This window comes from Loxodonta africana, chromosome 2, assembly GCF_030014295.1.
Source record: "Loxodonta africana isolate mLoxAfr1 chromosome 2, mLoxAfr1.hap2, whole genome shotgun sequence".
In the NCBI taxonomy this organism is placed as follows: Eukaryota; Metazoa; Chordata; class Mammalia; order Proboscidea; family Elephantidae; genus Loxodonta; species Loxodonta africana.
The window spans coordinates 39,997,797-40,023,112 of record NC_087343.1 but is presented as its reverse complement, the minus strand read 5'-3'; the positions used below and the strand labels follow the sequence as shown (position 1 = coordinate 40,023,112).

The following is a 25,316-nucleotide window of genomic DNA, read 5'->3' as shown; positions in this document are numbered from 1 at the left end:
CATCTCCACTCTGTTGCTTGGATCCCATCCAGCAGAGCATCCACTCTCCACCCCCTTGATGTTGCCATGGTAACAGAAATGAACTAAACATGAAATCTCTCTCTAGAGGCAACCTGACCTGAAGTTACATGATGTGCCAATGAAGTAAATGTGAAATGAAGTAAAAAGTTGATTACAGCACATGACCCCTCTCATCTGCCCCCATTGTGGGCCAAACCAAAAAACCAAACCCAGTGCCATCAAGTCGATTCTGACTCATAGCGACCCTATAGGACAGAGTAGAACTACCTGATAGAGTTTCCAAGGAGCGCCTGGCGGATTCGAACTGCTGACCCTTTGGTTAGCAGCTGTAGCACTTAACCACTACACCACCAGGGTTTCTCCATTGTGGGCAGTGGGCAGAAAATCATGAAAGGTCAATACAGGTTTAAGCAAAACCATCTCTTGGTTTGTCCAAATTTAAGCCACTGGAGTTGATTTTGCTCCATCCTTTGATTTCTGTAGTTACAAATGGACTTGCTAAAATTTCCAAATTACATCTTTTGAGCATATGTCCGATCTTCCCTTTAGAGTATTCCTGGGAGGTTTTCTCTCTCTTTCCTAATAAAAATAGGGAATTTCAATCTGTCGAGGCATAGATTTATCTACTATATGCTGCTCACTGAAACAGCGTAAGTGATGCTGCAATACGTACTTTCTGAGTTCAGTATCCTTGTCATTGTTTCCTTCTTCATACCTCTAATCCTCAACTCACACCCCCTCACGTTCCCCAACCCCAGCCTCTGCCAAGCAAACTTTCCCAAATTTCACATGTAGCCTAAAGGTGTATTGGGGGCTAGGTAGAGTTTTCCCCATTTTTAATGAAGGGCTAATATATTTCTGCTTCACTTACTGAAGGTTTCTGTTTCTTATCTGTAGACTTTGGAGGACATCCATGTCACTAAATAGGCATTAGGATGGCACGTGGTGACTGTTTTCACTGTGAGTGGTGCTGAGTCTTCCCATCGCCTCCATATCCCCCTTTTGTATTCCTTCTGCTGTCCATGGATACGAGTTGAAGTGTAGACATTCAGAGGCTCAACCGTTTTTAGAACCAAATTTCAGGTGCATGTGAAAATTCTGAAGGCTCTCTCACTTATGAATGCAGTTGACTTGGGACTTTTGGTATGCTGGAGGGGGAGAATTCCTCTCCCTTGCTTTGCCAGCTCTGCTGCTGGTTCTCAGTTTTAATGATAATATGCTGATGGCAGGCTTCTGGAGTTTGGGCAATCCTTATGGGCTATTGTAAAAATGGCACAGGGGCAGCATCTGACCTCCTCTAATTTCACCGGAGGGAAGGGGAATCAAGATCTCCGGACCAAGGCTGACTCCTATGACGTGGAGGTCAGACATGCCTCCCTTCTCTGCCTTCTTTACCAATTCCAACACCAACCATCACCTCCCCCCCGCCCCGCCCACTGCACTCTTTATTTTTCTGCTTAGTTTGATAATTCATTGCAATGGCTACACAGAACTCACAGACAATACTTATGATTATGGGGTTTACTAGGAAACAGACTACAATTCAGGTTCAGGAATGCCCAAGATATAGTTCTTCCCTCAGTACAGCCTCCTTTCAACTGTGCCTGCAAACATGTCTCTCTCTGGCCCTTGGCCTCTGCCCTGCTGGGACAAGTTTTACAAAGCTCTTTTAGCTCTGCCTATAAGTGCCCTGAGGCACCCCACTCCACCAGTAAGCCTCAGCCCAACTACACTCAGCTCTAGCTTCGTGGGTCAGCAAACTTAGTTCCACCAAGTGCCAGGAGGCACCCTATTCTACCGGCAATCCTCCTACCCGAAAGCACTCAGCTTTTTCCCTCTGTGGGCCAGGAAGCCCATCAAACCATCTCCTGCCAGTCTCTACTGCCACCATTTCTCTGCCACTGTTTCTCTCTGTTTTGGTGTTAAACACTTCTCTCTCTCTTTCTGTCTCTCTCTCTTTCTCTTTCTCTCTGCCTCTTAGCTCCAGGAGCTTCTCAACACAGGGATTCTGGTTCCAAAGGACACACTCCACTCTTGGCTCTTCTTCCTTGGTGGTAGTGAGATCCTCCCTTGCTGCCTCTGGGATGGCCCACTTTAAGCCTAGTGGGATGGCAAAACTGACCAATCCCCTTGATGGGCCACAAGGTGGGAGTACAAGACCACAGCTAGAAAGTCCACACAAAAGCAATCCATCTCATTGCAGCAAATCATTTCCTTTTCCTCTTGTCCCCTCCCGCCCACAGGATTTCAGGTCTGTTGGCCTGCACGGTGAAGCTTATCGCTATTGAAAATTCCATCACTACAGGCAGAAGTGTTTCACAGTGGGAATGTAAACATGGTTAATATTACCAACAATTGAATGAGATGAACAATAATATGACTGCCTAGGTCGTCTCCAGCTGAAAACAAAAATCCTGGCTAAAACATGAAAATCATCCTCTTTAAGGCACCAATACAAGAAAGTAAGAATTTTTAGGAACCCAAAGAGGTCACCAGAGCACTGTAGGCAGCTTTTGCCCTTAGGGCATTTGCAAATCTGATGACCTTGAGCTTCATTTTTTATGGCTTTATGGAATGCAGGGAACAAATAAAAAAGCCTAGGGCCCAGCCAATAAAGGAGATCAAGTTGGAGACCATAGAGCTGGAATTCCAAAGAGGCTGAACCCTCCCTCATGAGTCAACTAGAAATAAACCTATCACCAACAACAGCGCCTTACTCACTGAAAGGTCTGCAAGGATTCTGGTGCTGAGTGCAAGTGGTGTGGCTTGTGGAGAGGAATCACCACTGAAAATTTCAACTACAGTCTGGCCATGATGAGGCTTAGTATTCTGAACTCTCACTACCTCAAGCTGATAATTTAGAGGAATCTCTGGCTGATCATGCTTTAAATACCTGGAAGCTACAAGTGCGAATATTCTCTGGAGGAACCTACTTCATTCTGGACCTCAAAGAATTCTCACAAACAAAATCCCAAGCAAAATAAACATCCCTAGGCAAAATTAACTAACATACAAGGAAAGCAAATGCCACAATCAAGAAACAGACCCATAAAGATTTCAAATAATGGAATTATTCAGACACATTTTAAAAGAAATATGTTTAAAGAAAATCAAATACATGCTTGAAAATATGTACAGGGAACAAGGAACTATAAAGAATAACAAAGCAGGTTTTGGTAAAGAACATAGATTCTAATAAAAAATAATAACTGAAATTATAAAACCCAATGTGTAGGTTTATCAGATTTGATCCAGACAAAAGGAGAATCGATGAGTTTAAAGGGTGATCATTCGAACAAGAACACTTAACTTCCTTCTCAGATAAGAAAAACCTTCAAGTGAAATTCCTCAATGTCTCATAGCAACCACGCTTTCTACTATTTACTTCCCTCTTAATTAATATATATATTTATTGACCACCTACAATGTACCAGGCAGCTTGCTCATCAAGAGAGATTCCGAAAACAAACAAGCATAGTTCCTTTTTAAGAGAAGGGAAGAAAGGCCGGTAAACAGCAATCGTAGTACAAAGTGGCAAGAGCTACAATGGATGAAAGCAATTCTAGAACATTCCTCTTTAGACTGAGTTCTAATTGTCTCATAAACATACTAGCTCTCAAGACTGAGATGCTTTGTAGTTTTAAAATTGTACATCAGATTAAGTGGTGATAAAAGATAAATAAAATAGAGTTACTTTCAAAAAGATTAAATCCACACCCCAATTACATTCAAATTAAATCTACCCATTGAGAATATAAATATCCTTAGCTATCTATTCCAGACTCAAGGATACTTCGGGGCATTTCTTCCCGAGAGGGAAATGACTAAACTAGTTTGTTACTGTCTTTATGGCTATCTTAATCTCCTGCTTTGAGCCAAAGTACAAATCATTCTGACAGAACGTTCCCCCCTCAGAAATCCATATCCTTATATCCTAGTGACTGTGTTCTGAGGGACTCTAATCAATTCACTCATCTTGTTTTCTATTCTTTTTATCCTCATTATTTTGGATGTCATTCTCACATCTTCAAATGTTGGGGTTTGTTTGGTTTGGCTTGTTTTGTTTTTCTAGGCTGCTGCCAAGCTAAAGACCAATATATTGAACAGTTCAAAGATACTCTGAATACTGCTGTGGCCAAGTCAATTGCTGGATTTTTTGCAGAGCCGATTCAAGTGGGTATACTAACCTTAGACCTTAATTCAGCTGAGTTTTTAAACTATCAGGGAGTTTTAACTCATATATTCTACACAATTGCAAAGTATGTTAAGTACCCATTGCTGTGTCCCCCTCTGAATTTAATTCCTGCACTTCCTCCCCTTGAAAAAAGAGGGTCCCTGATTTCCAGTTGACCTTTAAAAAACCATCTCCTCCATTCCCAGACTGAACAGATAGATGAAGCTATTGAATTCTAAAATTCTTCAGAAAAGGAAACCCCAGCAATTTTTAGTTCCCTAATACCTACACTGTGGGTTTTTTTTTTTTTTTTAGTAATACCCACACTGTCAGGGAAGCCTTTCTTTAATCTCACCAAATCGTTTTATTCTACTTTTGTCTAATCTCAGGAAAGAACGAATATGCTCATCCTTTTTCCAGAAGACATGGCCTAAGAGTAATGCCCCTCTTTTCACCCATAGTGGAGACAGTTTTGTAGACTGTTTTTAAAGTTGCTATTGTCACTGAAGAAACCCTGGTGGCGTAGCGGTTATGTGCTATGGCTGCTAACCAAAAGGTTGGCAGTTCGAATCTACCAGGCGCTCCTTGGAAACTCTATGTGGCAGTTCTACTCTGTCCTATAGGATTACTACAGGGTTGCTATGAGTCAGAATCAACTCGACACAATGGGTTTGTTTTTTTTGTTTTTTGTTTTTTTTAATTATCACTAATGACAATGAAGATAATGATCCATTCCAAAAAAAAAAAAAAAAAAACACTTTTTAAACTGTCTCCAGAGCTAGCAATGTGATTATAGGTCGTCTTGGTTTGGTCTTTTGCAGGGAGTGAATGGAGTTGTTCAGTACCCAAAAGGGTTTCTAAAGGAAGCTTTCCAGCTGGTGCGACAGAGGGGAGGCGTGTGCATCGCAGACGAAGTGAGTGGGAATGTAATAGGTACAAGTCACTGCAATGGGGACAGGAAAAACACAGAGAGAAATCTCTTTAACACCTTCTCTGTATCCCAGGCAGAAAGCATTTAGTATGGAAAGTCCATAGTTGGCTATAAATTTATGAAGCTTTAGCTAGATGGCTGGTTGGTTTGTTAGGGAATGAGCTGGTTGGTTTAACAAGTACAACAGAACTTAAACATCCAAATTGATGTCTATCAAATAAGTTACTAAAAGGCATAGTGTTCAATGTGTACTTAAAATTCCCATTTGGGGATTGCTTCAGGGGCAGGTTACAAACCACATAGGAAATTTACTCTCATAACCAAGTCTATGTGTTATTTTTTACCAAAATAGTATTAACCAGCCTGGCAGCATTCACCTTACCTTACCGAAAAAAACTTGCCTGCAAATGGTATTTTTTAAAAATATAAGCAAGCCAACTCTAAGGTAGAATAGAAGTCCCTGGGTGGTACAAATGCTTAACGCACTCAGCAACTAACTGAAAGGTAAGGGTTCGAGTTCACCTAGAGGTGCCTTGGAAGAAAGGCCTGATGATCTATTTTCAAAAAATTAATAATTAAAAACTCTATGGAGGACAGTTGTACTCTGACACACATGGGGTTGAAATCGATTTGACCCCAACTGGTTTAAGTTAGAAGAGCGACACCATTACAGATATTCAAAATATAGTTTTAAAAAAATCTACAGAGAACACCAAAGCCACATGATAACTATAAGCCCAAGAGACAGAAAGGGCCACATGAACTAGAGACTTACATCATCCTGAGACCAGAAGAACTAGATGGTGCCCGGCCACAACCGATGACTGCCCTGACAGGCAGCACAACAGAGAACCCCTGAGGGAGCAGGAGAACAGTGGGATGCAGACCCCAAATTCTCATAAAAAGACCAGACTTAATGGTCTGACTGAGACTAGAAGAATCCCGGTGGTCATGGTCCCCAAACCTTCTGTTGGCCCAGGACAGGAACCATTCCAGAAGACAACTCATCAGACATGGAAGGGACTGGGCAATGGGCTGGAGAGAGATGCTGATGAAGAGTGAGCTACTTGTATCAGGTGGACACTTGAGGCTGTGTTGGCATCTCCTGTCTGGATGGGAGATGGGAGGGTAGAGAGGGTTAGAAACTGGCAAAATGGTCACGAAAGGAGAGACTGGAAGGAGGGAGCGGGCTGACTCATTAGGGGGAGAGTAAATGGGAGTATGTAGTAAGGTGTATATAAGCTTATATGTGACAGACTGACTTGATTTGTAAACTTTCACTTAAAGCACAATAAAAATTATTTTTTAAAAAAACTACAACAGTTTGAGTTAAGGCAGCATTGTTGGAATAAATATATGGTACCCTCAAGGAGGGAGGCCCTGGTGGTCTAGTGGTTAAGCTACACCTGCAAACCAAAAGGTCAGTTCAGATTTGCCAGACGCTCCTTGGAAACCACATGGGACAGTTCTGCTCTGTCCTATAGGGTAGCTATGAGTCGGAATCAACTCGACCACAATGGGTGTTTTTAATCACCAAGAAGACTACTTTGAAGGGAATAAAATTCACTGGCTATATAAGTTCTGACCCTGTGTTTCTAAAAGGAATTGATTTACTTTCATTACACCTTATATAAGGAGCCCTGGTGACACAATGGTTAAGTGCTTGGCTTCTAACCTGAAGGTTGGTAGTTCAAACCCACCCAGCAGCTCATAGGGAGAAAGACCTGGTGATCCAATTCCGTAAAGATTACAACCAAGAAAACCCTATGGGGCAGTTCTATTCTGTCACTTGGGGTCACTATGAGTCAGAATTGACTCGATAGCACCTAAAAACAGCAGTATATAAAAATGTATTAAGGAAAGCAGCCCTTGCCTATTGAGAAAAGCAGTGGAGATCAAAAGGCCAGAGGATGGTCTCCAGGCTGCAGAAGTCCTCCTGGGCAGCTGGCCCATTGCTAGGTGACGCATCCTGGTTCTTCCAACAGGTGATAGACCCCACCAAGGAGAAGTAGAGAACCTGCGAATAGGTTTCATACCTGTTTCAGTCCTGCAATCTTTGCCTGAATTTGTTGTTGTTGCTTGTTGCCATTGAGTTGATTCTGGCTCCTGGAGGCTCCACGTGTTCCAGAGGAGAACTGCTCCATAGGGTTTTCTCAACTGTAATCTTTATGGAAGCAGTTTGTTAGGCTTTTCTTCCATGGAGCTCCTGGGTGGGTTTGAACTGCCAACCTTTAAGTTACCAGCCCATCACAAACCACTTGTGTCCCCCAGGCTCCTCTTTGCCTGAACAGTTTTCCTCAAAGTCCCCACAGCAGATGTTGGGCGGCCCCATCGGCAGAATTATTTTGCAGTGTCTTCGTGTGCAGCCAGGTCTCTCTCTGCTAGCCCCTTGGTGGACTGGACAATCCCTGGTGTACTGCATGTGGAAGCTGGGGCAGCCTCCTCCTGCCAAGCCTGTGCAAGTTCAGGGCATGTGGATTAATCAAAGTCTGAGCTGAACAAAGTTAATCTGCTATTAAAGAAGGAGAAGGAAACGATATTAAGCCAGTTTACAATTAGGTACATCAACGACGAGAATAAACTTTGGCCTTTGTAATCAGCACATAGTAAATCTGCCACAGTTTAGACTAATTAGAGGGGAGATAGAATTAAAAGAAAATAGGAATTTCAGAAATTTTCAAGATATGTGGTTTTATTACTTTTAAGCATGTTATTGGAAACCACCTAAAGCAAGGTGACCTTGAGAAGGACTGTCCTAATGACTGGGTAAAGATAAGAATAGCTAGAACTTTCTGAGACTTACGTATGTACCCAGCACTATTCGTAACACTTTACATGTATAAACTCCGTTAATAACTTACAACAATTCTCTAAGGGATGTCCTATTATTATTGCCTTTTTACTAATGAGAGAATTTAAGCCCAAGATGGCTAAATCACCTGTCAAGGTCATACAGTGAGTAGGGACAGAACCTGGACCCAAACTCAAGCTCCTAAGACTACACTACTCACCACTTTACCAAGCTGTCCCTCAAGAATGACTGGGTGGTGGTGTAGAAAAGCAAAGTATGGCAGAGTAGAATGAAACAGAAGATAGGAGACCCAAGTGTCTGGGCTAGTTCTGTCACCACATGACCTTACACAAATCATCTCAAGTAGCAGGCCTTGGTATGTATGTTCTTTAAAATGAAGGATTTGGAATCGAAGGTAGAAAACTGGCAGTCACAAAGGCCAAACTAGCCAGGCAGTCTCTGCTGATCTGGCACGAACTATGTTTTCAATCTGAAATTGGCTGCTTTTTGGCAGAGCTGGCACACGCGTTACCACAGTCCCCTCCCCTGCTCATAGTTGTAGAATCAGTCTGCTTCTCTTACCTCCGAAGACGTTTGAGTTTATAAACCTTAGCATGAGTGATCTCTGGCCCACTCTAAATGTCTGTGAAACTGATACTTCCTAGGTGATTAAACATGACCTATATATATAAAAAAAAAATAGTCCTACATAATTTCATGTATTCTCCAAATAATCTGATATCTCATATTTATACCATTTTTTACGGTGTTTAGATAGATGTAATAAGGAAGAAAGGTAGGCAGGAAGACAAAATGGATAGATTTTCCCATGAGCTCTTCCCATGTTATCTCATTGGTCAAATTAATCAGTTCGCCCAGAGACCCGTAAGTAGAAAGTAGGAGACCCAGGACTCAAGCCTAGGTCTGTCTGTCTGGCTCCCATGTCTAAGCTCTTCTTTTACATTGGTCACTACCATCTAATTCTAGCCCCTGAAATCTGCCTTTGCAGCAGCACCTTAGATTGAGTAAGGAAAATGAGACGGCAGCCTGAGAAGAAAATCTGTCCCTTAAAATGTACTTCAGAATCAGCCTCAAGTCCTCACACCCCTATTCCTGACCTGTAATATGTATATGTGTGGAGACAAAGAGAGATAGAGAGACAGAAAGAGATGAAGGACACGTCCCCAGAAAGGCTCTGGCAGACATTTGCATGGAGATGTTTGCATTGTTCTATTAGGCACTTCCAGCAATCCTTCGTTCATTCTACAAACATGCAGTTTGTACCAGGCACTCTGCTACGCATTGTGGATATAGAGAGGAATAAGATGAGATTCCTCTAGCGGACATGGACATTAGTGATAAGAGTCCACAGTGACAGGTTTGATGGCAGCACACCCAGGGTACATTGATGGCAAGCAACCTTACTGGGACTCAGGAAATGCCATGCTTTGAAGGACTAAAAGGAATTAGCGAGATGAAGAAGTCAGGAGAGCATTTTCTAGAGAGAGGGAATAGCATGCACAAAATCTCAAAGCTAAGATCAACTTTCCATCCAAATTTCTACAGTTTCCGGATTAGAGGAGTTCAATCCAGAATTAATTAGCTCAGCTGAGTCCTCAAAAGGCAAGTCTCAGGAAGGAAAGGGGATCTCAGGGAAGAGGATGACCAGCCTGTCTGGGCCGGGTAGCAAGGGCCCCAGCCCTACTCGGCCCCAACTCTTGCTTTGTTCAGTCCGGGCAGATCCAGCTTCTCGCCTCACTTCCCTCCCCCTCGCCCTTACCCACCCCCTTACACACAACCCAGACCCAGACCCAGTGCCGTACACACAGGAGGTCCTTATTAAGGGTGGCTAATCATAATGATAATGAAGGTTCCTGGGTAGTGTAAGTGGTTTGTGCTCAACTGCTAACCTAAAGGAGCCCTGGTGGCACAGTGGTTAAGATCTCAGCTGCAAACCAAAAAGTTCGGCAGTTCAAATCCACCAGCTGTTCCTTGGAAGCTCCATGGGACAGTTCTACTCTGTACTATATGGTCGCTATGAATCATAATCAACTCAACAGCAACAGGTTTAGTTTATGGTTTTACTAACCTAAAGGTTAGCAGTTTGAACCCATTCAGCAGCTCTGCAGAGGGCCTGACAATCCGCTTCTGTAAAGATTACAGCCAAGATAACCCTATTAGGGCAGTTCTACTCTGTAATATATGGGGTCTCCATGAGTTGGAATTGACTCTACAGTAATGTATTTAGTTTTAAAAAAAAAAAAAATCATAATGATCCCTTTCACGTGCATTATGTATTTGACCCTCACAGCAGCCCTGTGACATATTGTAATTAGTCTTTCTGTTTGATAGATGAGTTAACAGAGGCCTACAGAAACTAAGAAACACATCCAGAACCACACAAAGCTAGCAGGGGTACCTAAAAGCCCAGGCACAGTTTGAGTGCTTTGAGCACAACAGTACAGTGATGCTGATGATAACAGGGATGATGGAAGTGAGGAGGAGAGGAGGTGGAAGAAGAGGAAAAGGAAGAGATCAAAGAGTCAGAAAAATCAGCATTTCTTGAAAGGCTTCCAATGGTTTTGAATTTGTTCCCATCAGGTACAGACAGGATTTGGAAGGCTGGGCTCTCACTTCTGGGGCTTCCAAACCCATGATGTCCTGCCTGACATTGTCACCATGGCTAAAGGGATTGGGAATGGCTTTCCCATGGCAGCAGTTGTGACAACTCCAGGTAGGTCCTTCAGGCAGTTTATGTATGCTTCTAGGCCTCCTGCATTGGCAATGGTATAAAACACTCACATTTGAACCTATGTGGATTAGAGACGGAGATAGGAACTACACAGTCCATTTCCAGGCAAATGAAAGAAAGAGAGTCTGCCTGCCAGATTGTGGAACAGATGGAAGAAAGACAACCCTTTCTGGTCTTGCTATAAGACCTTCTACCTCCCCTCTCCACAATGAAAACAAAACAAAACCAACCCTGAAACTTCACGGGGAGTCATATTCTTGAAGGAGATGCTTCCTTGGTCTTGCCACATCAATAAACTGTAGATTTAAGGTTCAGAGTAACAGTTTACTTATCAACAAAACACTCAGATATGCTTCTATGCAATTAGGCAGATCATTCCAGGAAATGAACGTTAGAATGAACTTCATATTCCGCCTTCATAAAGTTTTCCAGAAAATAATTTTCTATGAACCATTTATTGTTGAAAATCTTTAAATTATTTAATTTGTTTAAACTAAAGGATAATTAAGTGCCTTATAGTATCTCTAGTGCAGTGGTTAAGAGCTAAGGCTGCTAAACAAAAGGCCGGCAGTTCGAATCCACCAGCCACTTCTCAGAAACCCTAAGGGGCAGTTCTACTCTGTCCTATAGGGTCCCTATGGGTCAGAATTGACTTGATGGCAACAAGTTTTGTGGTATCTCAGCAATTTTATTGAATGAATTATCATTAATTGTCATTGAGTTGGCTCCAACCCAAGATGGCCTTATGTATAACAGAACAAAACATTGCCCAGTCCTGTACCACCTTCCAGCACTCTATCAGGCAGTATTCCGCTGTAATTCATAGGATTTTCACTGGCTAAAAATTTTCAGAAGTATATCACCAGGCTGTTCTTCCTAGTCTGTTTTAGTCTAGAAGCTTTCCTGAAACCTGTCCACCACGGGTGAGCCTGCTGGTATTTGAAATACCATTTGGCATAGCTTCCAACAGCATAGCAACACACAAGTCACCATGGTAAGACAAACTGGCAAACAAGTGGTGGATTGAATGAATAAAGTTATAAAAATGTGGATGTAACAGATGAAATATTACGGAACGAATATATTCTGTGAAACAATCCAGAAATTATGTCACTAAATCCCTGATGTAAAATTGCTTTCATGATATTTCCTTCTTAGATCCAAGAGAAAAATACAGTAAAAAAGATTTAGTTAATTGAAGGTTCCATATAAATTCCCCAAAATCAAGTTTTAAGTACTTTTTAATTTACGCAATGCATTAAAGATTTTGTTATCAAAGCAAATCTATTTTCCTTTGTTCACTATTAGATGGGTGAAGAATGAATTGGAAATGATGCCATTTACAACACAAAAGTAAACATTATCTGAACTTTGTGATGGAAGATTATGGATGGGAATGTGTCATTCTTTATCGACATTTTGCTTTCTCCTCCTAGAGATTGCCAAGTCTTTGGCTAAACGCCTGCTTCACTTCAACACCTTTGGAGGGAACCCTATGGCCTGTGCCATTGGCTCAGCTGTGCTTGAGGTACCTTCCAGCAGCCAAGTTAACATCACCTGCTATTCATTTCAAACACACACACAGAACCCTATCACATTACATTATTAGAGAGCTATTACCAGCTCATGAATTTATGCTAGGTTTCCAGCAGCAATGTGGTTCCCCCCATTTTTAAGATCTGCCTTCAGTGCTTGAAGTATCGATAAGAAGTAATATACAATAAACCTCACATACTTGGGAAATACTGTGAAACCTGTGAGAGCCGGAACTCGACGGGACTGCCTCGGGGTCTGGCAAGTTTTCTGCCTTTGACAGGGTACAGTATTGCCACTTTTCTATTGCTTGTTTTAGTGGAAAATATTCGAGCTTCCCTTCTCTGACAGGCTTCTACCTTACACAGATTTCAGCTTTCACAGGTTTTACTGCAGGTATCCCCAACTTAAAAGGGGGTCCCATTACTATGGCTCCATCATAAGTTGGTTCTGACCTAAGTTGAACAAATTTTTTTTTTTTTTTAGTTTTCATTATTATTGCCTTTTATTGTCAGTATCATTATAAACCTGGTCTTTGAACATCTGTGAGTGAACATCTGAGAATGATAACATCAGCAAATTATGCACTGCAACATGGTATATAGCACATATTGCTAACTATAAGATGTACAAAAAAAGATGGTCATAAGTGCTGTTCATCATAACTGGAATACGTCGTAAAGTTGGAAACTACCTGTATAAGAATTCCCCTGGCCAGCTGATGGTACTGTAATTTCTTTATTATCAGGGTAGCATTTTGTGGATAGTATGAAGTTAACTGCTATCCTTGTTTTCACTTCAATTTTGGCCCTGTCTTGTCTATTTTCCGTCTTTCTTTTTGTTGTACTGTCATAAATTAAATGATTAATGAGAAACTGAGTTCTACGTGATGACTAACTCCATAATTCAGCTGTTGTGAAATACAGTTCAGCCATACCCTATTGATTTGGCCTGGGGTCTCATTTGAAGAAAGGTTTTTTTTTTTTTTTTTAATGCCCTTGCTAATATGCATAATAGCACTTGCTTTAAAAAAATAAAAAAGTGTTAGGTATTTCTGGAGGTTAAGTGCTCTGCTGCTAATCACAAGGTTGGTGGTTTGAACCCACCCACTGGCTCCACAGACGAAAGACATGGTGATCTGCTCCATGAAGGATTATAGCCTAGAAAACCCTATGGGGCAGTTCTACTTTGTCACATAGGGTAGCTATAAGTCAAAAATCTATTCAACAGTACCCAACAACATGTTTCTGGAAGGATGCATAAGAAATTAATAACAATGGCTATTTTCAAGAAGAGGAACTTGGCAGCTGGAGGGCAGGGGTCAGTGAGAGTCATTTTACTGTATACCCTTTTATATTTTCTGATTTTTGAACCATGAGCTACCCATTCAAAAAATTTACCTATTCAAAAATTTCAATTTCAACCCGTTTTAAAAAAATAAATAAATAAGATGTCCTTGCTAATTAAATCGTTATCTGCAAATATGATAAAATTATGAGATGAGAAAATGTGGGTAGGAATGTGTCACTTCATTTGGAAGATATTGCTGCCTTGTTTAGTAAGTGTTTGTGTCATCTCAACCGATTCAGAAGGTAGAACCCAAACCAAAGGAAACCCGTTGTCATGGAGTTGATTCTGTCTTATAGCGACCCTATAGGACTGAGTAGAACTGCCCCCTGGAGTTTCCAGGGAGCACCTGGTGGATTTGAACTGCCAACCTTTTGGTTAGCAGGTGTAGCACTTAACCACTACACCACCAGGTTTTCCTTAGAAGGTAGAAAGGACTTAAATGAAGAAATAGGTCTTTAAAAAGTCAAGGCTTGCCTGGAGTTCAGCAATTATTATTGACTAAATATAAGTATAGTATATTTCATCTATATTGTCAAGAATCACAGGTTTCTGCTGTGAGCAGAACTTAGGTAAAATCCTTTTATGTCATCAGGTGTCCTGGCTGTGGGTTTGCACAAGCCTCAGTTCAGCCAAAGAGGCTAGGACCCCACACTGGAGAACTTGAGCTGTGAGAGTTTGTGTCTGGCTGAGGGCTTCTGGGTAATGGTAAGGAAGCTCCCAGTAGAGCAAGAGCCTGTGACATTCCTTTCCTCAGAGTGTCCCTGGCTATCTCCACATGCAAGGAAAGCCAGAGTGTCTTAATCACCTCTGTATAAATTTTCCGGCAAATCCTGGCAACAATGAGCTTCAACATTATGCTTTCCATGTTGCCATCTGCATTAAGGCATGTCTTCTATTCTTCCCTAAATTCTTACCTACTCCTGAGGTGATGGTGGAGGGTGAGGGATGCGTTCCCTCCACATGATGTTTTCCTTCCTCACAGCAAACCTTTTTATAGTATGAGGTACGGCTACACTAGACTTTGTTTTGGGTTCCATTTATCCGGTTAAATTACTGCCCATTCCCATTGTTGTCAAGTCTAGTTCGAATCGTAGCAACCTTGTAGGACAGAGTAGAACTTCCCTAGGATCTCCAATGGTTTCCTAGTCTGGGCAGTGTTTCGTTCTGTTGTTCGTGGGGATCGCAATAAGTCGAAACCTACCTGAGGGCACCTAACAACAACAACAATCTTTGTGGAAGCAGATTGCCAGGTCTTTTCTCCTATGGAGCAGTTGGCATGTTCGAATTATCGATCTTAAACTTAGCAGCCAAGTTGTTAAACACTGCCCTACCAGGGCTCCTAAATTGCCGCAAAGGCAGTCATATACAATCACGCTTCATGTTTCTCTGTCAATTTTAGAATTTTTTTCATGAAAGATCATTTGCGGCTCTCTCTTTCAACAGGTGATTAAAGAAGACAGCCTACAGGAAAACAGTCAAGAAGTTGGCACCTATATGTTACTGAAGTTTGCTAAACTGCGGGATGAATTTGAAATTGTTGGAGATGTCCGCGGCAAAGGCCTTATGATAGGGATAGAAATGGTGAAGGACAAGGTAGATTCTGACGCGCTGCTCTCTCTGTAGATTTGGTAGGGAAATGTAGGCTGAAAGATCATTTCATTTATTCTCAGGAGCGAACACATCAGGACAGCAAGACTCAGCCAAAGCCCATTAGAGATTAAGAGGCAGCTAGCAGATGGTGAAGCACTCTAGAGGAGTGAGGGAGCACATTTGGAAAAGGGAACTGATACCACCCTTGCCAAACTAGGCAAAGAGCATTCGCTACGACTCAATACTTGGAATTGGAAATAGTGGAAATGAAGGAAAGTATTTAGAGAATGGCAGGTGTTCAGAAGTAAGGGAAAAGGGCCAGGAGTAGGTTGGGGTGCTGGGTTGGAGTAGGGATGTTAATGATATATTTGCATTTGTTTGTTTGTTAGTTTGGTTTGTTTATGGGTTTCAGTCTCCCAAGTAACCAGGGAGGAACATGTCTTTTTGATATTCTCCACCGTCACCTCAAACTCAACATGACAACAATTGAACTTAGCATTTTTCTCCCAACCAGTTATTCCTCCTAAGATTACTGTTCTGGTTTCTTACCCTCCACCATTCTCCCAATTACTTAGCCTCAAAACCACAAAGTAATCATCGGTTCCTTCCTCTTCCCTAATTTTTAAGAGCAAGTCCTGTGATTGTTTCTTTGTCATGTCTCTCGAATCCTTCCCGTTGTTTCCATGCTGCTCCTACAGTCCACTGTAGCAAGAAATTGTCACTTTCCCCCATAAAAACAAAACGTAGCTCCTCAAAGAAATATGATAGCATGAGAATCTTGGCGTGGGAAGATTTGCCAAACTAACTTAACAGCCCCAACTCTTGTCCACAGAGATCCAGCTTCCCCTTGAATAATCTCTTGCTATTTGTGCTTGACACTCCATACTAATGGGAAGAATTGGTGTTTAACCCTTTTAATAATCAGACAAGACCATGGACATAAGAGTCTTCCATCAATACCACACAGCAGAGCCAGTTCAAAACTGGAATGTTTAAATAAGACTTTAAAGCTAAGACAGGGCAAAAGGAAAACAAACAAAGAGTAAGAGATTAGGTCCTCTGCCTCACAATCCATAACACAGTCATCTTTAGCTTGTGGCTCAGTACGAGGGTTGCTTCGAGGCTTGGAAGAGTCCGTCTTAGTCCCCACTCCTCAAAATATGGACTCAAGAGAGGAATGCTCAACGAGAGAGCAGGGATTCCTCCCTTTTCCACTGTTGCAAATCCAACTTCTGTGTCCTCAAAGGCATATGAACAAGGATGTTCATCAGAACTTTACTTATAATAGTAAAAAATTGTGATCCTCCAATAGCCCTCACTACAGAACAAATTAAATTATGGTATGTCCATGCTACAATGACATAGTATATATTTGACAATGTGCCTGTGGAAAACTGAATATTTATATTACATATTTTGATATTTTTATTGCAAAATATAGGAAGAGGTCTTATATTACACCTGAGGATCTGACTCAGCAATGTCATTCCTAATATTAAAAGACTGTGTAATGTCAGATGGATCCTGGCTGAAAGCAGAGAATACCAGAAAGATGTTTCCCTATGTTTTATTGACTACGCAAAGGCATTCAACTATGTGGGTTGAAACAAAATATGAATAACATTGTGAAGAATGGGAGTTCCAGAACACTTAATTGTGCTCATGCGGAACCTGTGCATTGACCAAGAGGTAGTGTGTGAACAGAACAAAGGGATGCTGCGTGGTTTAAAGTCAGGAAAGGTGTGCATCAGGGCTGTATTCTCTCACCATACTTATCTAATTTGTATGCTGAGCAAATAACCCGAGAAGCTGGGCTATATAAAGAAGAACAGGCAACAGGATTGGAGAAAGACTCATTAACAACCTGTGATATGCGAAAGGTGGTGGGGACAGCACTCAGTACTCAATATTGGAAGACGAGAGCAGTAGTCAGGAGTCCCTGGGTAGGGCAAACGTTCAGCAGTCGAAAGGCTGGCAGTTCAAATGCACCTGGAGGCACTCAGAAGAAAGGCCTGGCGATCTGCTTCTGAAAGGTCACAGTCTTGAAAACTCTACTGAGTGCAGATCTACTCTGCAACACATAGGGTCACCATGAGTCTGAATCGACTCAACATCAATTAACAACAGAGCAGTAGTCTCAGCCCATTTACCTGAGAATTGCCCAAATATTCTAATAGGCCTAGCATGACGCCCAGGAGTCTCTGAGCGGCATAAACTGTTAACGTACTCTGCTACTAGCTGAAAGATTGGAAGTTCAAGCTCACCTAGAGGCACCTCAGTAGAAAGGCTTGGCAATCTACTTCTGAAAAATAGCCGTTGAAAACGCTAAGGAGCACAGTTTTACTTTGACACATATGGCGTCGCTGTGAGTCAAAATCGACTTGATGGCAACTGGTAGAACAGTGCCCAAATATCTAAAAAGGCTTCCAGGTGATGCAGACACACAATCAGACTTGAAACAACTAAGTCTAGAGGGAAGTGTTTGTACTCACAGCCTGGGAAGGAGGAAACCTGCAGAAAGGGTACAGATCCCCAAACCAATGTCACCACAGGAGTACAGACATGTCTGAATCCACAGGTAGGGGCCAACTTCAGATGTCTAGTGATATGATACAGCCTCTTGCTTCCTGAAGTGCTCACCATTCTCAATCCTGGAGGATTAAATCTTGGGGGAGAAAGAGCAAATTCCACAACACAGGGAAAATGAAAATAAATTGGCCCCATCCCAGTTGTCCTGGCCAAGCTGTGGCCCAGGCTTGTGCTGATCGTGACTTTGTGCAACTTCTGAGCTATTTCGTGGGCATTGAAATGAGCTCTTTACACAGGCAAAACAAAGTGAAGAGTTGAGAAGAATTTCCATATAAATAAAGCAGACTCCAAATCCAGCTACGAAAGAACCAAATTCCCAGTGAAGCCATTAGTAAAGCCAAGAGTCACTGCCTGTCTGCACTTAATTTAATTTGTCACTGGAAATTTGGGATGAATTGAGATTAAAAACAAATATTTTTAATGACTCTCCACCCCCATATCTGGTCTAGCAATTATTCAATTACAGAAAAAAAAAAAAGGAAGAATAAGAAAGAAATTAATTGCCTGAGTTGCTTTTTTTTTTGTTTTTCCTCTTGGAAATAATGCCTTTAACCAACCGTTCAAATGCCAAATATGAAATGTTTTTAAAATTCATTTACAGATGAGCCGTCAGCCTCTTCCTCATGAAGAAATAAATCAAATCCATGAGGACTGCAAAGAGATGGGGCTCCTAATTGGCAGAGGTGGCATTTTTTCTCAGGTAAGAGAAAGCCCGGTATTCCTACAATTTTAGGAGAGTATTTCTCTGATGTCCTGGAACTGGTCACTTCTTTTCTCCATGACTCTGCTAAGGGACCCTGCCCCAATTCCTCTATGGAGAATGCTCAGATGTTATTAAAAAGAATAGGGCAGTGAAGCCTGCAAACCACTAGGGCATGCCTGTGGTAAACTTGTTCGTCACCTCAGCTCTGTGAGGAATAAATACAGAGGATAGTCTGGCAAAAACAAGATATTCAGACAAACCAGAGATTTTACAGTATAGGCCATAATACAAAAAATAAAAATAAAAATAAAAAACCCACTGCCATCAAGTCGATTCCAACTCATGGTGACCCTATAGAACAGAGTAGAACTGCCCCCATAGAGTTTCCAAGGAACGCCTGGTGAACTCGAACTGCTAACCACTTGGTTAGCAGCCATAGCACTTAACCACTATGCCACCAGGGTTTCCATAGGCCATAACAGAAGCTGTAACAGTCATACAAAAAATAATTTGCCTCAGGTATGAAGAATTTTTTTTTTTTTCTAACCCCCTTGTCATGGATTTGTGTCCCCAAAAAATATGTCCACTTGGCTAGGCCATGATTCCCAGTACGATGTGACTGTCCACCATTTTGTCATCTGATGTGATTTTTCTATGTGTTGTAAATCCTACCCGTATGATGTTGATGGGGCAGGATTAGAGGCAGTTATGTTAATGAGGCAGGACTCAATCTACAAGATTAGGTTGTGTCTTAAGTCAATCTCTTTTGAGATACAAAAGAGAGAAGTGAGCAGAGAGACATGGAGACCTCATACCAGCAAGAAACAAGAGCCAGGAGAGTAGCGTGTCCTTTGGACCCAGGGTCTCTGTGCTGAGAAGCTCCTAGACCAGGGGAAGACTAATAACAAAGACATTCCCCCAGAGCTGACAGAGAAAGAAAGTCTTCCCCTGGAGCTGGCACCCTGAATTCAAACTTCTGGCCTCCTAGGCTATGAGAAAATAATTTTTTCTTTGTTAAAGCCATCCTCTTGTGGTATTTCTGTTACAGCAGCACTAGATGATTAAGACACCTTGTAAAAGAACCTGACCAGCTACCAGGGAGTTAATTCCAACCCCACAGTGACCTTGTGTGTGTCAAAGTAGAATTGTGCTCCATAGGGTTTTCAATCGCTGATTTTTTGGAAGTAGATCACCAAGATTTTCTTCTAAGATGCCTCTGGGTGGACTTGAACCTCCAGCCTTTTAGTTAGTAGTCAAAACCATTAATCATTTGCATTGTCCATGGACTCCAAAAGAATTCTAGCAGTTCTTAAACTCAGTCCTAAGCTCTGACTTTATGAACCCTAAACATTCCAAGCTTTAATGGCTGCTGTGGCTGGGAGCAATCCAACAGTTCTAGCAGGCCCAGGTGACCCCTGCAGGAAGGGTAGGAGACCACCCTGGGCAGAGTCTCAATAAAAAAAAAAAAAAAAAGTCTCAATACAGAACTCAAAATCAGCCACTCCCAGTACCCTCCTCCATCGGGCTAGGAGGTTCCAGAGAGCAAGCCCTCACCTAGCCTTTCCTGGAAAAACCAAGTCCAGCTCCACAGCCAGGCCTCTGGTCTCAGCTCTGCCCTCCAGGGCTGGGCTGCTGCTGCTGTTAGTAAAGTCATCTGCCCCTAAATCCCTCACATCAACAGGTCTCTCACAAGGGCTTCCATCCAGGCAGAATTTGAAGGTGAGTGTAACTTCCGTCAGAGGCATATCTATGTACAGAAAATAGTGCCTATGACAAGCACTGAAACTGTACCCGTGCAGGAGTATAGTGAGGGTAATGTGCACCCAGGCGCAATCTCTTAAGTTACTCCTCCATCCCCCACCACCCCAATTTCAAGATGAATAGAAGTTTATAGCAGCGACAGGTCAGCAGAAATGCCTTCCCCTCTCTTGTCTGGCTCCTTTAGTCAGGCTCCATTCCTATTTATAGTGCTGAGGAATGTCATTCTGTGCCTCGTGTGGTGCCCCCTTGGACTTGTGGCCCAGGGGAAGTGCCCCCCTCTGCCTCCCTCTTCTTCCCCACCCCTGCCCCACGTCTTTGTGTCTACCGTGCTTGAGGAAGGACACTGGGCCATACTGAGTCAATAGAAATTGCTTGGTGGCACCCCACCCCCTTCAAGTGGCCCCCAGGGCACGTGCTATGCCTGTCATACCTCAGATGTGCCTCTGCTAGCTGCATAATTCGTTTTTCTCCTCTGTCATCTTTCTTTCCCATTTTAACTGTTCATTATTGTTCTCATTTCCCCTGCTCCATTCTTGCCTCTCTATTTCAGCAGATAGGTTTCAGCTGACACTCTTGCCTTCTACTTCTCAAAGAAAATTGAAGCTGGAAGACAAGATTACTCTTGAAACTTGTCTGCTCTCAAATTCACTGCCATATCCTTTCCTGAAGATTCGGAGAATGAGCTCTCTCTTGTTCAAATCCGAATCTGCCACCTGTGCCCTTGACCCCCCACGCTCCTTCCACCTTTGCTCCAGGATTCTTCCTCACATTCTCTTGCATCTCCAGCTTTTCCTCAAGTCCCACTCAGCCTATTCGCATAAGAAAATCAGACTTAATGGTCTGACTGAGACTAGAAGGACCCCAGAGGTCATGGTCTCCAGACCTTCTGTTAGCCCAAGACTGGGACCATTCCCAAAGCCAACTCTTCAGGCAAGGATTGGACTAGACTACAAGATAGAAAATGATACTGGTGAGGAGTGAGCTTCTTGGCTCTAGTAGACACATGAGACTATGTGGGCAGCTCCTGTCTGGAGGACAGATGAGATGGCAGAGGGGGACAGGAGTTGGCTGAATGGACATGGGGAATACAGGGTGGAGAGGAGGAGTATGCTGTCTCATTAGGGCGAGAGTAGCTAGGAGTACATAGCAAGGTGTATACAAATTTTTGTATGAGAGACTGACTCGATTTGTAAACTTTCACTTAAAGCACAATTTAAAAAAAAAAAAAAAGCAGGACTTTCCCAGCCCAAATCCAAATCATACCAAACAAAACCAGAATGCAAACTCTTGCTGGGGTATGCTCTTTTTCCAGTCCTGGTCATAGATATTTTTCTGAACAAATTAGCAAGAATTTAATGATTAAGAATCCTAAGACTTGCAACTTTTAGAGACCTAAAACAACTAATTGCTTTTAATTAGTTATTCGGTAAACATTAAGTGCTTAGAGTCAGGTGCTATGCTGTATACTGAAGTTACAATGATAAATAAGACCCAGTCCCTGTTTTCAGAGCTGATGAGAGAGAAAGACATATAAACAGGAAATTAAGTGCAATGAACTAAGCTCGGTTACAGATGTAATAAAAAGGCATATTACAGAAGGAAAGAGGAGGGACTCTAGGACAGTCTTTCTGGCTAAGCTGAGCCTTAAACAGAGACAGACAATGGAAGTATGAACAGAAGCATGGCAGGGTGCAGACTGACAAACACACTAGTGTGAATAGAGCATAAAGTCTGAGGCAGCAGATGGGGGAAGAAATAAGGTTGAAGAGGTAAGAAGAAGCCCTTACTACCTGTCAGGCTCTGTTCTAAATACTTTGCATGTATTGACTCGTTGAATGTTCACAACAAGCCTATGAGATAGGCACCATTATTATCCTTATTTTACAGATGAGGAGACAGAGGCACAGAGAGGTTAAGTAGATTCCCCAAGTCACAAAGCTAGTAAGTGGCAGAACCAGATCTAAAGTCAGGCAGCCTAATTTCTGAATCTGTCCTCTGAGGAGGATAGACTTGAGGGGCAGGACTGGAGGCAAGGAGTCCGAGCAGGAGTCTGGAGATGGTGTGTGAACTTGAGCGGTGGTAGTAGGGATAGAAAGGTATTCAAGAACAATTCTAGAAGTAAAATGGACAGAACTTGGATATGCAGAGTGAGGGAAAATCAAGGATGAATGTATCGTGTCTAACTTGGCTTAAGAGGGTAAAATGAGTTCAGCTAAGAAGACGTTCGTTTGAGGTGTTTGTGGAACATCTAGTTTTATATACAGGTCTGTAGCTCAGAAGGGAGTACCCCTGGATGGCACAAATGATTAAGTGCTCAGCTACTAACCACAAGGTTGGCAGTTCAATGCACCCAGAGGTACCTTGGAAGAAAGGTCTGGTGATCTACTTCTGAAAGGAGCACAGTCATACTCTAAAACACATAGGGTCACCAGGAGTCAGAATCAACTCAACAGCAACTGGTTTGGGGTTTTTGTTTTTGTTTTTATTTATTTATTTGTTTGTTTACGGTAGCTCAGACAGATAAGCTGAGCTAAAGACCACAATTTGGGAGTCATCCACATATAAGTGGCAAGATAAAGCAATCTCCTGGCAAGTGTGAGAACAGCAGTGAAGTGAGGATACAAACTTGGGTAACACCAGCATTTAAATGACAGGTAGAGGGAGCAGGCCCATGTTGAGACAGAATGGGGCAGAGAAGTGGGAGGCAAGCTAGAAGAGTGTGACATCATGAAGCAAATGAGTGGAGAGGGCCCAAGGAAGGGATCAAGGTGTTGGAAGGCCAGGAAGGATAATGGCTGAAAAATGTTCACTGGACTCTGCACTTGGCAGGTCACTGGCAACTGCAGCCAGACTGGTGTCGGAAGGTTGATAGAAACCAGGCTACGATAGGAGGAGAGTGAGTGAAAATAATAGGCAATAAGCATCAACCAGTTTTTTTTTAAATAAGTTTATAATAAGTTTAATAAGTTTGAATAAAGCAAGAGGACAGCATTTGTGTGGCAGCTAGAAAAGGCCAACCCAGATTTTTATTTTGGTTGATGTGGTGGTGGTGGTGGTTTGGGTTCAGATTACGGGGAGCTTTAATCCCGCTTGTTGACAGCCGAGGGGAAGTTCAGGAAAAGTTGAAGGTGCAAAAAGACATGAAGATGAGTCCTGGAGAGAAGGTGGAAGGAGCAGGGAGGGTCAAGGGTACAGAAGAAGATCCGGATTGAACAGGAGAGACGCCTCATTCTCTGAACCTGCAGGAAAGGGTATAAGGATGGATGTGAGGACAGACAAGTTTCTAAAAAGTTCTTGCCTGCCAGCTTCAATTTTCTCTGAGAAGTATGAAATAGAGCGAGCATCAGAGAAACTGACCAAGGAAACTGAAACGATGATAAAGGGTCAAAATGGGAAAGGAAACTAACAGAGGACAAGGAAAATTATGAGACCAGCAGAAGTTGGAGACCCGGAATATCTATTGGTGTCAGTCCCCTCAGCTGTATGATTTTCTCTAGCAGTTCTTGGCTATTCATGTTGGAACAAACCAGTTCAATTATAGTATTGATTGGGGTTGGACTTTGTCGTATGGGTGCAGCAGAAGGGTGAAACTACAAGCTAAATGAGGTAGTAAGGTCAACAGTCAGCCATGTGCTCCAAGCTGGGTAGGAAAGAAAGGAAGGAATCTGAGTGGGGCAATAAACCTGAAGAAAATGGAGGAATGAAGAGACTGAAGCTTTAATGAAAAAGGCAGATGCAATGGGAATCAGAAATTGAGTTGTTCCTGGTGAAGAATTGGTTTTTGGCTCAGGTCTTAGGTGTTAATGGACTCAGAGGAGCAGAGATGAAGGTCCCGGGCGTTGTGGCAATCGAGAAACTGAGATGCTAGTTTGCTGGGTTGTACACACAGACATGGAGGTCACCACTTCACCGTGGCAGAAATGGAGCACAAATAGGTGCCTAAGAGTGAGATGGCTGAAGGACTAGCAGGTAGCTAGAAGACAAAAAGGAGAGACAGGGTCAGATGATATGAGCCTGAGACAGACAAGGAGACTGGAGAATGAATAGCCTGGATTCAGCATTGGGGAGAGAGGAAGAATTCAATCCAATGAGTGAAATATAAGAAGCGTCATAAAAAACAAGGTTAGGGGTTCCTAGTTTAGTGCACTTTTTCAAAGTTGCATTTGATTCTATGATTTGTTACTGAATTTTCCCTTGTCTCCTCAGACATTCCGCATTGCACCCGCAATGTGCATCACTAAACCAGAAGTTGATTTTGCAGTGGAAGTATTTCGTTCTGCCTTAATCCAACACATGGAGAGAAGAGCTAAGTAAAATTTTTGAAAAGGAACAAACCCTAAAGACTCAAGAATTCCCCACTTAATGTTCAAGGGTGAATTTGAGGAACGTCAAAATCACTGGTATTTGGAGAAAACCTGGGGCTTCTTAGGAGTTGTAAGAGACAGGGGTTGAGTGGCTACCAGCCATATTTGCTAATGGACAGGGATCTATCCACAGAAAATAATGCCTAGGCAATTCATGTTAAATTACTGAATGATCTCTCACAGCTAGTGATTGATGGAAGCTGTGATGACCAACAGAAACTGCTCATTGTCACCCTTCCTCAAGTGGCACCCAGGGCACATGCCCAACCTGTGCCCCCCCCATAGGCCTTTGCTAATGGAGCCCCTATTATCTTGAAAAATCCATCCTACAGGGAAAGAAACTCTATCCTTAGCTCAGAAAATAAATCCTCATTAGTCTAGGTTAATTATGATAATTTGATTCCCCTTTGCAGTGCTTGGTTTATGCATGAATTTGTGACATACTTTTGGCCAATAAATCTTGAAGGAAAACCCTTGGTGGGGGAAAGGGAAAGGTGAATTTACCTTTCGTTCTTCATCTAAAGAAGAGACATCTTCTTGCATTATAATGTCATGATGTGATGCCTGGAACCACATCACCCATCTTGGGGCTGTGAAAACAAAGGTTATTTTCTGAGGTTGGGAGGTGGACCAAGGCTGAGTCCTTGGTGATGCCAATGAACCATTATCTTAACCAATCCAAGAACCACCCTACCTTAGTGTTGTATATGCTTTCTGTATGCTCTCAAATCACATCTGATTCTTTAATGTTCTTAAA

At 42.4% G+C, this 25,316-nt stretch overlaps 1 protein-coding gene across 2 annotated transcripts in view; it reads left to right on the top strand.

Annotated features, from left to right (window-relative positions):
- The window catches only part of AGXT2 (alanine--glyoxylate aminotransferase 2), a 53,194-nt gene extending 28,253 nt beyond the window's left edge, over positions 1–24,941 (top strand). Inside the window, exons 8-14 of one of the 2 annotated variants that reach the window (XM_003407961.3) lie at positions 4,094–4,194; positions 5,017–5,109; positions 10,519–10,651; positions 12,106–12,197; positions 14,996–15,145; positions 18,333–18,431; positions 24,402–24,941. In XM_003407961.3, the coding sequence (XP_003408009.1) occupies positions 4,094–4,194; positions 5,017–5,109; positions 10,519–10,651; positions 12,106–12,197; positions 14,996–15,145; positions 18,333–18,431; positions 24,402–24,509 (776 nt within the window). In that variant the 3' untranslated portion in view covers positions 24,510–24,941. The remainder of the gene's footprint in view (positions 1–4,093; positions 4,195–5,016; positions 5,110–10,518; positions 10,652–12,105; positions 12,198–14,995; positions 15,146–18,332; positions 18,432–24,401) is intronic. The other variant, XM_023545414.2, reaches the window with a different exon arrangement.
- The last annotated feature ends 375 nt before the right edge of the window (positions 24,942–25,316 follow it).